We start from the raw sequence: 15,733 nt of genomic DNA on the forward strand, positions 1-15,733 counted from the left end.
TTAACAAGCTCCATTGTAACTGCCCGAGGTTTTGAAACTTAAAGGCTGTTTCAGAAGAGTATTTTGAAACCCTCTCTGTGTTTCCATCCACCAACCCAAGGAACAAAGAAAACTAGGAGGATGCGCCACCTCCAGCCCACACTGCTCACTGTAGAAGGGACCATAGCCCATGAGGCCAGCTGTGGAGGTGCCAGGTGAGTGACACCATCTGTCATCGGGGTGAGCACAGTTCTTGCCCACTTTCTATCCAGACAATTAATAAAAAGCATCTTTTTACAAACATCTTAAATATCTAACAAACTAAAACGGGCAATAAATGGGCACACACTTCTTACCTCAACACTTAAACTATTGTTTTAAGAAAAGCCATTTTTAAGGTAATTTCTTCATATTGTGGGCTTGATCTGCTTATTGTTACTTTCTGTAAATGGGTTCCAAATGACCAGCGTCGGTGGTTTAGCCATCAGAGCAGGTGGCCCAGGTCACCACACACCATGAAGAAAGAGGCAATTGTCAACGACTCCGCTATGAACACGGACACGGGACGTGACTAACATATCGTTTAAGATCAAACCCAAGTTCGTTTTAGCCAGGACAGGACAGGGTGGGCCTGGGGGGATGTCTGTGGACTTTCTGCTTTGTAGAAGCACATTTAATGGCTTTAGGTTTCTAGATCCCACTGACCTCTAGACCCAAAGGCTGGAAGGGCATCCACGTCACCTTCCTGCTTGCCAACTCCTGTCTTCCTCAGAGGACTGGATCCTGGACGGAGAGAACAGACTCTGGTTCCAAGTGAACAGGGGGCTCCTGCCAGGTGGCCTCGGCGGGGGCTTATCCAAGACCATGGTGCTGGTCACCTCCAGGCCTTTGATGACGACCCCAGTGTGGCCAGGCCGGCGGGAGTCCTTAGGGCCACTGTCAGGCTGCAGAATCTCGAAGCTTTGTGTTTTCTTCGTGACTTTCTTCAGGGGATGCTTCCTAGGGTGGGCAGCGGGTGTCTGGATGGGCTCGCAGGGGCAGGTGGACCTGCAGTCCGGGGCAGGCACACCTGGGCTCAGGTGCTTGTCCTCCTGCCCACACAGAGCAGCCTGTCCAGGGAAGCTGGGCAGCAGTGGGGCCTGCTCCCCAGCTTGGCCCTTGAAGTCAGCGAGGGGGATCCAGGGCAGCTCGTGGTGCCTTCCCTCGGCCCCCTGGGCAAGCTCGCACTTCAGGGGGCTCCAGCCCAGAGTTGGGGCACCGGGGCCCAGGGTGGCCTCAGGAAGGGCCTCCTGTGAGTAGAGCTGGATCTGCTGGCACCACAGCCCCAAGGGGAGCCACGGCCCCAGCACCTCCTGGCCACCCACGCCTGGCATGGCTGTACTGGCCCTGGGGACACTCTCTACAGCCACCCCCACGGCCTCCTGGGGACAGCTCTTCAGACGCTCAGCTGCCAGCTCTGGGCCCAGGGGTTCCAGACGCTCGCTGTGCCACAGCATCCACCTGTGCACCTGCGTGGCAGAGACAGTGCTAGTCAGGGCCACAGAACTGTCAGGGCCGCAACGGCCTTGGCAGGCCCCACAAGGCCACATGGCCAGTGGGAGGCTCGAGTGAGCTCAGGTCATGCTCCTCTGCTGTTCAGGTTGCCCAAATCGAGGACCAGCATGAGCCAAGCGGCCAGAGTGAGGAAGACCCCTCTGCCTCCAGGGGCAGCTCCGGCCAGACTCGCCCAAAGGGCAGATGAGACGAGTTTGTGTTTGAGCTGATGGGGTCTGCATCCCCCCGCAGCCCGCCATGGCACCCCAGGGGCAGTATCCCAGGACGGTGGGATGTTAGGGCTGGAGAGACGGTGAAATCAGCCATTCCACATCTCTGCCCAGCGTGGGAGCCCGAGGGGCCGTGAGAGAGTCAGAGAATCCCTCCCCTGCCCTGGCCCTGGGAAGCCCTCGTGAGGGGCTGTGCTCCCAGGGCTCTGGCCTGGTGCTCTAACAGCCAGGCAGTTCGAGGGTGCTGGCAGTTTCGCAGGTATGTACTGGGCTGCTATGACTGTTCTGGGCTCTGTGGAAGTACATGGACTTATAACTGAGGTGGTAAACACCCATAAAAGTCCACGCGTCCATTAGGCCCATCTGTTTGGGACAATAAATACATACCTCACATGTCTGCTGAGAGCCTGGGGTACATTCTGACGGGAGTGCTGGGGCTGTCCCAGGGCTCAGCCGCACGGACCTGCATGGGGCCGCGCTCACTGAATGTCCAAAGCAGAAAGGAGCATGTATGGGTCCCTGAGGGACGCCCCTGGGTCTCTTACCGACGCATAGAACTCCGACAGGCTGGCCCACCCGGCCAGCTCTCCCTCCCTCCGCTTGGCCCGGCCAGCTGCGGCACTCAGACGCCTTTTGAAGTCCTGGACCGTGTCCTCTGTGTCTCGTGGGTTGTTCTCTTCCGTTAGCTGTAGTCCTTTCTGACAACGTTGCTGCTGTAGCCCAAGGAACAAACGGTCAGTCCCAGCGGCCTCTGCTCCGCAGGGTCCGAGTGCGTGCTCTGTGTGTACCCACCGTCAGCCTCTCCCGGAAGGCCTGTGACTCCTGCTGCTGCTTCAAGTTCTCAAGAGAGAGCAGCACCAAAGGGCCTGGGAATTCCTCTCGCTCTTTCTCAAACCACAATTTGATCTATGTAGGAGAAGAAGGTTTTACTTTTAAATGTGTTAAGGAGTCTGGCTCTAAGATGTGGAGGACAAGGAGGCTCAGGTGCCACTTAGGGGCTGGTTCATCTGGTGCCTCATCCCAAGGCAAATGGTGCACACCTTGAATACATCGTGGGAGGCCTTTTCCAATCTGTGGATGGGAATGAATGTGCTCTGGCTAAGGAGGGATGACCAGAAATCTCTGTGGCTCAAGTTTATAACTACTTTCATTGTTTGGAAACTTGTTACTGTGCTAGACATACTCCAGAAACATTCCTCAGGCTGGTGGTGTTGGAAAACTTGGGGGCTGCCCGGGAGAGACAGAGGGGCTGATGGCACCCACACAGTGTGACAAGGTTCTCATTTCAGACACAAAGCCTGTGGCAATATTGGTGGATTCATAGTGAACATGACAGAGGAAAACCTTTCGTTCTCATCAAACAGCAATGCCAGGATGCCTGGTTGTCAAGTTTCCAGGAAGAGGTGTGTCATTAAAAACAGAGCAAGGGGTCTGGATCTACGACCACAAGACTGGCATTGAGTGATCCCAGGTGTAAGGGCAGAGGAGAGAGACCAGAGTATACACCTCTGTGGACAGAGTCAGGGAGAAAAACAGCAAATCAACATTTTTACAAGCAAGCACTGTGGTCTCAGAACCACCAAGGCCAGGAGGAAGCAGCAGCTGACAGACGCCTCCAACCTCATAAGAAATACATTCTAGTTGGTCTGAAGATTTAAATGGAGAAATTCAAACCATAAAAGTCGTTCTGTAACCTTAAAGTGGAAAAGGCAGTTTAAATCAGGAGCAAAGTTAAAGGACAAATAAACTGGGGGAATTTCTGCAACACACTCAAGGGTCAGTAGGATAAGATGGTGAGACTGTCACAAACCGTTGAGAAACTGGCCATGTGCATGAACAAGCTATTTACTAGAGTATAAATAAAAAGAGCCAATAAGTGTAGAACGAACAAGTTTAACTGTGGCATGAAAACCCTTGTGCGCATGGGACCTTTACTTTCAAGGTCAGGGTGTTAGACACCAGAGGCAAGAGGAGGCGGGGTCTCAAAGGCTGGCCCAGCATCTGGTGGGGCCGCCTGTTTGCAAATGTGTAAAACCTCAGAGAGTGTGCTCCATCCGCAGCCTGGGCATTTGTCCAGAGTGAACAACTACAGTGTGGTGATGTGTAGGAGCAGACAGTGGGGCAGGGACAACGAGGGGCCAGCATGTGGGGCTGGCTCACAGCGCCCCCCAGACAAAGCCGACACAGGCAGCCGTGTGCAGCATGCCCTCACTTCTATAAAAACCTGTTTCTTTTCTAATTCTTCCACAGTGCGTGTGTATTTCTTAGGTAAAAAAACACAACACACTATACATATAGAATGATCCCATTTTTAGGTTAAAATGTATTTAGTTTTGGGTGAAGATGGCAGAGTAACACATATCTAATTTTGCTCCCTCCTGAAGTTCTTGTAAACTGTCCCAAGGTATCAGGAATGGGGACAGCAGGGAGGCTGAGAGGGAGGGGCAGCGGGAGGGCCTCTGGGAGTCCTGAGCAGATGGCGAAGCTGAAGACGGGTGAAGGAGACAGGGGGGCTGTGGAGAGGTGGGGGCCTGGGGGTGCTCTCTGGGGGTGGGCTGAGTTAGGCAGGGGCCAGCAGATGCTGAGTTTCTCCTCCAGGTGGATCAGAGGTGTCATCTCTGGAGGACCTGATAAGCCAACCCCCTGACAGGGCACTCCCCTTGCCAGCCTCCACTCAGCCCCGTCCCCACTCTGACCTCAGGATCTCCAGGAAAGCCTCTGGCATGCAAAACAGAAGCCAGATGAAACCTGCAGAAACCCCCAGGAGGGGGCAGAGGCTGTGCAGACATCAATCAGTATCCCAGCCAGGAGAAGGCAGGCTGCCGTAAGGAAGGCACACTCCGAAAACACACAAAACTCCCTGGAAATTAAAAATTTACAGCACAAGCAAAACATTCAAATGGGTTAGAAGATAAAGTCGAGAAAATAGCAGTGAAAGTAGAGCAAAAAGTCAACGACGGGGACAACAGAACAGGAAAGAAACTACTGAACCAGAGGGAAGTGTGGAATCCTAGGAAACAGGAGAGCTCATTGAAGAAGACCGAGAGACCCAGAGCAGAGCAACACGGGTCAGAGAGGAGCCTGCAGCCCTCCGCTCCCAGGGTGGGCAGCTGGGGAGACTAGAAGGTGTCCAAGCATCCAAGGGAAGCTGGGCACAGGCCACGGTCAAGGGCAGAGTGGACAGGCCTTCTGGACTACAGCATGTGAAGGTAAGGCCATGAGACTGTGCCTCCAAACTTCAGGATGGAAACTAACCACCGCGAAAGGCAAAGGTGGAAAACAACACTGTCAGATACGCACGGTCTCAGAATCTCCATCCCACCATCCCTTTCTCTGGAACATCCTGAGGGTCATCTGCTCAAAACAAGGGAAAAATGAAGAAAGGGGAAGACTTGGGGTATGTGAAATAGGAGACCCCAGAAGACAGAGAGGAGACCCCACAGGATAGAGGAGACCTGACAGGATGCAGTGCACCCCAGAGGACAGACAAGAGACCCCACAGGATAGAGGAGGAGAAGACCCCACAGGACAGAGAGGAGGCCCCACAAGATGGAGGAGGAGAAGACCCCACAGGACATCCCACAGGACAGAGCTGCCCCCAGGCAGGCCAGCCCCCCCAGGTTGGGCTGTCCGAGCCGTGCCAGGGCAGCCACCACCAGGGACGGTGTGAGCTGGCTTGGGCTCTTGTGGGTACTTTCCCTGGAGGTGCTCGGGGCTCCGGCTCCCCTGCCCTGCAGCCTGGATCAGCCAGTCATCACCTCCCACCGACAGGTCCCCCACTGGCCCATGGCTGGGACCTGGAGTTGGTTGTGGGAGACGAGGGAGGGGAAGATGCAGAGCATCCAGACCCCACCCCGCCTGCAGATGCCCTGGCAGTGGTGATCTTGCTGCCCTGACCACCATGAAGGTCACCTGACAACTCAAGGAATGCAGAGGACGGACGAGGACCCAGAGACATCCGCCAGCTCCTCTTCTCTTCCCCTTACACAGCGGGCTACTGTCTTCACATTGATTTACATGGAAACTGGTTTATCAAATGACAACAGTTTTACTAAAAGTATGTACAAGCTTTTGAAAAGAATTTGTACACATATATATATGGACTAAAGTCTGGATTCTTTTATATTGAGTATTAACACTTGGTTATTTCAGGTGGCAGAGATTCAAAATATTTTTCTCTTTTGGCTCTACTCGCTGGAGCACTGACCTGTCACCTCCCTCTTGGAGCACTGACCCATCACCTCCCTCCTGGAGCACTGACCTGTCACCTCCCTCTTGGAGCACTGACCCATCACCTCCCTCCTGGAGCACTAACCTGCTCAGCTCCCTCATGGAGCACTGACCGGTTACCTCCCTCCTGGAGCACTGACCCATCACCTCCCTCCTGGAGCACTGACCCGTCACCTCCCTCCTGCAGCAATGACCTGCTCACCTCCCTCCTGCAGCAATGACCTGCTCAGCTCCCTCCTGGAGCACTGACCCATCACCTCCCTCCTAGAGCACTGACCCGTCACCTCCCTCCTGGAGCACTAACCTGCTCAGCTCCCTCCTGGAGCAATGTACCTGCTCAGCTCCCTCCTGGAGCACTGACCTGCTCAGCTCCCTCCTGGAGCACTAACCTGCTCAGCTCCCTCCTGGAGCAATGACCTGCTCAGCTCCCTTCTGGAGCACTGACCTGTCACCTCCCTCCTGGAGCACTAACCTGCTCAGCTCCCTCCTGGAGCACTGACCTGCTCAGCTCCCTCCTGGAGCACTGACCCATCACCTCCCTCCTGGAGCACTGACCTGCTCAGCTCCCTCCTGGAGCATCCTCCATTCCCGTAGACTCTCCAGCTCCTGCAGACACTGGTTGGACGCAAGGACGAGCCTGTGGACCTCTTCATCCACTTGGTGGTACAGCCTGGAGGTGGCCTCGATGGTGTCTCTGGAAAGAGAAGGCAGCAGTCAGGGGTGGCGTCCTGATCACCAGCTTGTTCACAGACGGTCTCCTGAGCAATGCGTGTTGGTGACGACCTGGTTAAAAGCACAACTGCACCCTTTGTACAACCTCACGTCTGATAGAATGGAAGCCCGAGGAGGCCCACAGCCAGAGCAGGAGCATGAAGACACCCGCAGCAAGTGGCGCAGGGCCTTGGAGGGGCAGGGAAGTGCGAGTGGGTGGATGTTGCGCCCCAGGACAGAATAGATGAAGAAGGCTTTGGGCAGGACCTTGACTGCTGGCTCCTGCTGTGACAGGTCATGTCTTCCACTCAGCTCTCCAAGGAATCTGCTAGTTCTTCCTCTGAGTAAACAAATGCAGATGAGCTCTGGTCCAGTGGAAGCAGCCGTCAGAAGGAATGGACGTTTGGGGTCCTTGGAGACCCTGCATGTGACAGAGAGGGGCCTCCCCTGATGGGGCAGAGCACTGTGTGTCACCTCTGGGATGGGCTGTGGCCCAGCACTGTCCCAGCGCAACACTTACTGACAGTCTTCACTGGCGCCAGGCTCCTCCCTCCTCAGCCGCGCCAGCACCGTGCCACCTTCCAGCCGGAGAGCAACCAGCAGGGCATCTTCCAGGACATGCTTCATCGTTGCCTTGTGCTTGCTGATCGACTCCATGACCTCCTGCATGTGTGGGAGGAATGTGTATAGAACCCCCTCCTCCAGGGCAGGTCCTCCCAAGTCTAACACTAGGTGGGAATGTTAGGTGTGACCCACATTCCTGCTTTCATCAATTAAGCTAAACGCGTGGCAGGATGGCTGCATCCCCACTTGACACCCGGTCCTCGCAGAAAGGTAGCAGAGTTCCAGGTGCCCTCACCCAAGGGAAGGGAAGTCTGAGGTTGAGACCCGTAGGCAGGGAAAAAAGAGGGAAGCTTAAAACTCAGCAGCAGGAGAACTGGTTTCACACAGGGACCGCGGATCCTGCCTACACACCCCGGGCACCCAGGAGGCGCGTCCAGGCCCTGGGTCTCCAGGCTGGAGGTCCCTCTGGCCAGTCCATTTCTGCGTCGTCTGAATTACTCACTCTGAATTACTGTTCTGCGTTGTTGGCGTATCAGCAAGTGCTTCTCTTCTGGGCAGGGTGGGATTCTTTTGGTCACGAGGGGAAGCAAGTGGTCTTTTGAAAGTCTTTTGTTAATCAAAAAGGATTTATAAACCCAAAGGGGTTTGAAAATCTCTGCTACAGATGATGGTGAAACCAAACATTTATTTTCAAGTTTTGGCCAAACCTCTACGTTCCCACCTATCTGTCAAATAAAATAACGGGGAAAACATGGGAAGCTACCTGTGCTGTGCTGGGGGTCCTGTGGGTGTTTAGGGAGCAGACTGAACTTTGTAGGAAAACAATGGCTTCCTCACAGTTCGTGGTGAAGGGCTCCAGCTTTTGTCGTGGTTTGTGAGGGAGGAGACGATAAAGACATGTTCTGTCAGAGGCTGAGTAAGCAGCTGTGAGTTCCCGCGGCGAGACCACCTCAGGTTGTAAAGCCTTTCGTGGTGTCGCTCAGTGACTGCTGGGTGTCCACAGGAGCACCTGGAGCAGTGCCTTCCCCTCTCAGCGCTGGGTTCCAGCAGCACCCTCAGGCTGCCACAGTGTGCTGTCCAGAAACAGACTGTGGAGGGCACTAGGACAGGCATGAGGTGGGTGGCGATGTCCTTCTCAGATTTGAGTGAAACCTCCCAAAGAGGAGAAGCCCCCACAGCACCTCGAGCTGCCCTTACCCTGCGGAAGCAGATCCAGTCACTGTGGTTGTAGGGAAAAGAGCCTCCAAGGTCTATGGCCAGCTGGGCGCTGTCAATGAGCTTGTGCAGGGCCTTCAGGGAGCCGACCAGCTCACACTGCCAAGGAGAGGCGTTCATGGTTACGGCCACAGGCGCGTCCCTCAGGGGAAACCACTGTGACGGCTCATTGCTGGGGTAACTGCTACTGTGGGGTGGGGGGATCGTGAGGCAGCTTAGGATTCTGCTGTCCTGCCTTGCTGGTGGTGCTAATGGACCGACTGTGGTTGGAGACAGGAATGACAGTGAGAAGAAGTGAAAGGAGAGAGAGCAAAGAGAAAGGTAGGGAAGGCCCAACGAGGGAAAGACAAAAAGTGGAAAAACTGGCAAAGAAGAAAGGGCAAGATGACCAGGGGAGAAGAAAAGAGCAGGAAGAGGAAGAGGAGGGAGAATGAGCCAGGATGCACTGCTCCGGGGGAGGCAGTGGGCCGCTGTCAGGACAGAGCAGAAGGATGCCATCTGAGAGCTCTGGGGAGTGAACCACGCCCAGCTTACTGTGGATGGAACGCAGACCCTGGATGAAGGGACCAGAGAGGGGGAGCTGCCGTTTACGTGGCTTTGGCCTGAAGGCAGGCTGCCCAAATGGGAGACTGGAGCGGCTGCAGCTCTGACAGAAAACAGGCCTCTTTCTGACCTGAAGAATCAGAGGATGGAGGCAGGGTGGAAAGTGAGGATCAATCCCCACAAGGGAGAAGGCTGTGGAAAGGAGTTCCAGTCATGTGTAAGCTCTGCCCAGGACTCTAGCTGACCCTAAACCATGCATGCACGGGGAAGACTCCACAGCTGAAGGCAAAAAGGACTGAGCCAAACCTACACAGTGTATAGTTTTCACTTTGAGTCTAACCAAGCTAAAAGCATGTTAGAACAGTACTTTGTGGAGGTTTGTAACAGAATCCAGTCTCTATAACAGAACATTTGCAGTGTCCAGGATACAACCCCAAATTGCTTGACACATAAAGAATCAGGAAAATGTGACTCATTTTCAAGGGAAAAGACAATCAACAGAGGTCAACCCAGAGAAGACCCAGATGTTGTAATTATTAGGCAAAGACTTTAAAGCAGCTATTATAACTATGCTCAGTGACGTAAAGCAAAAATGCCTGCAATTAATGAGAGGATAGGAATTCTCAGAAGAGATAATAGAAAATACATTTTAAAACTCACTGGAAATTTTACAGTTGAATAATACAATATCTGAACTAGAAAGTTCACTGGATGCGCTGAATAGCTGAATGGAGATGACAGAGTATGGAGTTAGTGATCTTGAAAACAGATCAACAGAAACAATCTGATGTGAAGAGAGAGAAAAAATAATAGATATATTAATAGATTCTCAAAAACCTATGGGACAATGTCAGTAGGTGTAATTGAAGTCCTAGAAAGGAGAGAATGAGACAGAAAAAACATTTTGAGAAATAATGACTGAAAACTTCCTAGATATAAATTTAAAAGTCCAAGAAGTTCAGCCAAACCTAACAGGATAAATATAGTGACATTATAGTCAGTTTGCTAAAAAGAACGAAAATCTTGGAAGTAGTTAGAGGAAAATGGCGCATTTCCTATAATGAACACTTATTTGAACTTTTTCTATGAACTTTTTTTCAGGAACCATGGAGGCCAGAAGACAACAGAACATCTTTAAAGAGCTGGAAAAGCAAACAAACAAGAAAACTGCTGTAAAGTCAGAATTCTATATCTAATGAAAATATCCTTCAAGAATGAAGGCAAAGTAAAGATGCTTTCAGATAAAAGAGAAAGAGGCAGGAAGAAAGAGAAGGAAAGAAAACAAATGTGGTGGAGAAGAGAGATCAGATTTTAAAACGTTTTCTGCCGCTGTGCTCTGTAGGCTCCTGCAAGAACTGAGGGACGGGACACAGGGTTCCAGGCCCTATACAGATGCAACCAGGACTTACACAAATTCTTTCCTACATTTCATCTCCTCTAGGTGCCTTAGTATTTAATTTTGTGCATCATTCAGTCACATCTAATGCCAAGGGTCTGAAACCACTACCTGGACTTTTGCATCCTTGTCAGGCCTAAATGCTGATTCTTTCTCCACCAACAGCATAACACTATGAATCATGGGAGGAGATGTGTTCTGAAAAAAGTAAGAAAGAAATATTGATTAGCTTTCTAATTTTTAACTTCATTGAGTTAATAGAATTGTCCAATTTTGACTGACGCTACTTCTACTTTGATATTTTCCCAAAGTACCTAGAATGGATAAAATGCAGTTGCCTTTGCTCTGAATGTAAATTATTTGCCCTTATGAATTTTAAATGTAATCAGGTTTATTGGTTATAATTTACACACAATAGAATTCACCCTTTTTAGTGTATGGTTCCCTAAGTTTCGACATAACTTATAGTCATGTAACTATCACCACAACCAAGACATAGAAGAGCTTAGCATCCTCCAAATTCCCTCATCCCCTTTGTAGTCAGGGCCCCCAGGCCCTGGCAACCACTGATCTGCGTTCTGTCTCAATAAATTTGCCTTTTCCAGATGTCATATAAATGGACTCAGCACTGGCTTCTTTCACTCCGTGTGGTTCATCTGAAGGTTGCTGTGACTATCTGTAGTTCCTTCCTTTTCATTGCTGGGTAGTATTCCACTGTGTGCAGGTGCCAAGGTCTGTTCACCTGTTCACCAGTTGAAGGACATTTGGGTTGTTTCCACTTTTTGGCAATCACAAATGAAGCCACTACAAACACTGTGTGAACATAAGTTTTCATTTCTTCTAGGTAAATATCTAGCAGTGGGATTGCTGGGTCCTATGACAAACGTATGTTTAACTTCTGAAGAAACAGCCAGTTTTCCAGAGTGGCTATGCCATTTTGCATCTGCACTAGCAATACCAAGCACTTGTTATTGTCAAGTTTTGTTGTTCGGTGAGCGTTATCTCATTTTGGTTTTAAGTTGCATCTCTCCTTTGACTAATGACGTTAAATATATCTTTATGTGCTTATTTGTCATTCATATATTTTGTTTGGTGAAGTGTGTTCAAATCTTTTGCCCATATTTTATTGGGTTGTTTGCTTTCTTGAGTTTTGAGACTTTATATATTCTGGATATGAGTCCTTCATCAGACACGTGTTTTACAAACATTTTCTCATAGTCCATGGCTTGTATTTTCATTTTAGTAACAGTATCTTTCAAAGAGAACTTTTTTATTTTGATGAAGTCCTATACATCATTTTTTCTTTTACGGATTATGCTATTGGTGTCATAGTTAAATCTTTGCCTAAACCAAAGTCATGCAGATTTTCTACGTCTTCTTCTGGTGGCTCTGTGGTTTTAGGCTTTATACGTAGGTTTATGAGCCACTTTTAGTTAATTTTTGTATATAGTATGAGGTATGTGTGGAGGATTTCTTTTTTTTTCTTTTCTTTTGCATATAGATGTCCAATAGTTCCAACCCTAGTGGTTGGAAAAATCTTATTTTTGACGCGTTAATGACTTTAATCAAATCTCCTTGGTTCCTGTTTGCTAGACTATACTGAGGCCAGATCATTCAGCAATTAAAATGCTTTTATTTACATAGTGCTTTTTCATTCATATTCCCTAAAGCTTTACTTTTTAACAGTTTCTTGTAGTGATAAACAGATTTTAGAATTTTTCTAATTCTCTATTTTGAAATGCACTTACTGGATGGGCCTCAGAACTGAGACCTCTTAATTGTATTAAATTCATCTTATATACTTATATTTTTGTTAAGTGGCTTCTTGTGGATGACATTCTATAAATATTTATTGAACAAATAAGCCACAGAAAAAAACCATCTTGCTTTCCCATTTTAGAGATGTATTCTCTTTCTCTCACTCATTTTAGCTGAAATTTTGAGCTATCATGCATTAAAACAACAAACAGGTTTGTAAAGTGTTTTATATTTCTCAATATATTCCTATTTGAGTGAATTTTTACTGCTAGGATTTGTTACTATTGCAAAGAAAATTAATATTCTCAGATAGGTGAGAGAAGAGAATACTCAGGGCAATTACCCACATTAGTATATAATAGTTACGTGTCGTGGGTAGGGCAGGGATGAGCAAATTCTTAGGATTTTCTTCAACCAAAGGAAAATATCACTATTTCCTTTTCAAAATGGAAAGCTCTTCATGGCATCTGAACTTCAATAATTTAATAAATTTGAAGTATAAGTAGTTATGAAAAAGGCTTGTGTTTTTTTGCCCTCTCTGAAAAAAACAACTACTTTTGTATATTCTCAGAACTGAATCTGAAAACGGGAACATGAGCCTCGAATTCCAGCTGGTTTTCGCTCCGCGTCCTCGGATCGCAAGTCCCCCCGCAGGCGGAGCGGAGCCGGTTCCCCCCTGAACGCGCCGCGAGCTTCCCCCGAAGACTCACTTGAGAGCAGAAGACAGGCGTCACGGCGCCCCTCCCGGCTGCGGGGCTGTGGGTGGAGGGCCCGCCAGACTCGGTCTCCCCGCGGTTGCGAGCGCACGATTTAGGGGCGTCCGAACCGGGAAGCGCTGCAGCCGGTCGCGGCGGGGCCCGCGGTCTGGGCGGTTCTGTCCGTCCCGCGCCGAGCTCGGGACGGCGGGCGGCCTGGGCTGCGGCGGGAAGTGTGGACCCTGACGGAGGGCCCACCCTCTCAGTCTGAGGCCGGACCCGAGCGGCGTCGGGAAGCGCCGAGGAGCCCAAGCGCAGCGAGGGACGGCGGGACCCCGGTCCCCGCGCCAGCCCGCCCTCCGCGGTGCACGCGGCTCTGCCTCCCGGCGCCAGCCCGAGTTCCGCCGCGTTCCCACCATCGAGGCTGCACCCCCCTCGAAGCTGCACCCCCCCCCAGAGCTGCACCCCCCGGAAGCTGGACTCCCCTTCGAAGCTGCACCCCCGCCCTGAAGCTGCAACCCCCCTCGAAGCTGCATCCTCTCTGGAAGCTGCACCCCGCCTGGAAGCTGCACTCCCCTCGAAGCTGTAACCCCCTGGAAGCTGCACTCCCCCTCAGAGCTGCACCCCCCTCGAAGCTGCACTCCCCCTCAGAGCTGCAGCCCCCTCGAAGCTGCACCCCGCTTCGAAGCTGCACCCCCGCCCTGAAGCTTCAACACCCCTCGAAGCTGCACCCTCTCTGGAAGCTGCACCTCCTAGGGCCGCCACCGACGACAGCCTCCCCTGAGCCCCTTGCCGCCGTGACAGGGGTCCCGTGCATCTCCAGGGCCCTGCTGGCCGGGCCGGTGTCATGCTGGGTCCTGAGGCGAGTCGCTGGATTTCCAGGCTTCCAGCGAAAACACATGTCAAATGCTGCTCATCACAGCCCTCTCCGGGGCAGCTAATGAACACGTTTGCTGACTGATTGAGGGCTAATGAGCAGGTCGGCAAGGGCGCAGGGGGCCTGGGGAGCGAGGGTGAGGACCGGCAAGGCTCCCCCTCGGCCCCCAGCACCACCCAGGGGCTGCAGGTGGAAGTTACAGCGGCGACGTGGGAAGGAAGGGAGAGGGGGAAGGGACAACGAGGGAGGCGGGGTGGGGGTGGGGTGAGGAGCCAGGACAGCTTGCCGCGGTCGCCTGGCAGCGCTCCCGGCTCCCTCGTGGGGCCGCAGCACGACCTGAGGACGGCCGGGGCGCGGGGGGTGGGAGGTGGGGCTGCCTCCACGCGAGGGAAGACAGGCGGGGCCTCCAGCGGGGCTTTCGTCGGTGCAGCCTGGAGCTGCGGGCTCCCTTTTGGCCTCTGAGGCTCTTCAAGGCTTCCCACAAGGTCACCAGAGACCCGAAAAGAAGTTCCAAAACGCTCTGGCTCGAGGAGCGTGGGCCCCGGAATCTGCGGCGTTGGACGGAGCACCGGTGCGGGTGCGCCCTGCAGATCCGCAGCTCCTTAAGGTGATTGCACAGTTGTTTCCAACAAGCTGCTGAAGCGGATGAAAGGATTTCTAGGAATTTGATCAAAACTTCTGGTTACATTTTTCAAAATAATTTCATCAATGATGACATTTTAGTTTGGTTTTGGAGGTAAAAACAAAGAAAAGCTGTTTTCCTCTCCTGTTTTTACAAGTTGCTATTTATGTGGCTGCTGACCAATGTTACTGATTGGAGGCTCCTAGAGCAAACCACCAACTTTGGAGAAATGGGTTTCTGAAATATAAACAGATGCCATCTCCTTGTCCAGTCGGATTACAACCAACCAGGAAGTTCAGATAAAAACCTTCTTTTAGCAAAATCACAGGACTCTGAAGAAATCTTAGGGGTCACCAACACTCAGTCCCATCTTTGAACAGAACTTCCAAGTCCTTCTGGAAAGTAGCCAACTATCTATTTTCTTAAAAAACTTCCAGCTGGGCAATTTCTGAATCTACTGTTGTATAAAATTGCATACAATTAAGAAAGACTAAAATCTCAAAGGAATTTCCAAGCCTTGAGCAGAATATGAATGTAAAACTGGATGACATCCTGGTTTCTGAGTTTTGAGCCCAGCAGCTCGTTGAGAGCAGAGCCTACGAGCAAACATGGAATTTACAGTCATCTCTCCCTATAGGGGGGATTGGTGCCAGGACATCGTGCATACCAAGATCAGCAGATGCTCAAGTCCCTTACTGAAAATGGCATAGTATTTGCATATAACCTGTGCACATCCTCCTGTACACTTTAAATCATCTCTAGATTATTTATAATATCTAATACAATGTAAGTGCTAAGTAAGGTGCAATAATCTATCAGATGCTAAGAAGATTGCAGCGCTGGTGAGGAAATAATCAGCCAACCCATGAGGCTCCAGAGTGCGTGTCCCTAAGTGCTGTAGGAACATTTTCTCAGCAGAGGCCTTCTCCCAGAGCTTCGTGAGCTGGTGAAGTTGCCTTCTCTGGTGAGGAGAGTTGGGCTGTCTGAATTGGCTGTGGCAGAGCTCAACAAGCAGAGGGCTGAAGATCCAGACTCAAGTCCTGGCCCTGCTGACCCCACAAGTCACCTGACCCCTCTCCTCTCAGGCATTTCATTGCAAACAGAGAACATGTCACGCAGCTCGCCAGCTGAAAGAGGCTGAGTATGTGGGAGGGTGCACACGCCAAAAGGGCACAAGGCTCTCACCCTTGTCCATCAGCGTCGCTTTCCATTACTGCCCAGGTTAATTCTGGAGCCTCCCATAAAAGAAAGCTTTTGCTAAACAGAAAATGTCATTATCCTAGGGCTTTGATGGTGTTTGCCTGAGGCTCACCAGATTTAGACTAATATGAGGATGAATCTCTACTTTTTCTCAGAGTAGTTTCATTATATTTTGAAATC

General features: G+C 51.0%; 1 protein-coding gene across 1 annotated transcript in view; it reads right to left on the reverse strand.

Annotated features, from left to right (window-relative positions):
* Positions 1–15,733, reverse strand: part of PLEKHG4B (pleckstrin homology and RhoGEF domain containing G4B) — a gene marked incomplete at its 5' end in the record, with an annotated part of 50,809 nt that overhangs the window by 13,850 nt on the left and 21,226 nt on the right. The window contains 9 exon segments of the mRNA XM_070246296.1: positions 721–1,581; positions 2,223–2,518; positions 6,528–6,666; positions 7,204–7,346; positions 8,011–8,106; positions 8,445–8,561; positions 10,513–10,599; positions 12,870–13,096; positions 13,604–14,067. Coding sequence (XP_070102397.1) covers positions 721–1,581; positions 2,223–2,518; positions 6,528–6,666; positions 7,204–7,346; positions 8,011–8,106; positions 8,445–8,561; positions 10,513–10,599; positions 12,870–13,096; positions 13,604–14,067 — 2,430 coding nt within the window.

The sequence above is a fragment of the Equus caballus genome, chromosome 21 (assembly GCF_041296265.1).
Source record: "Equus caballus isolate H_3958 breed thoroughbred chromosome 21, TB-T2T, whole genome shotgun sequence".
NCBI classification, from domain to species: Eukaryota; Metazoa; Chordata; class Mammalia; order Perissodactyla; family Equidae; genus Equus; species Equus caballus.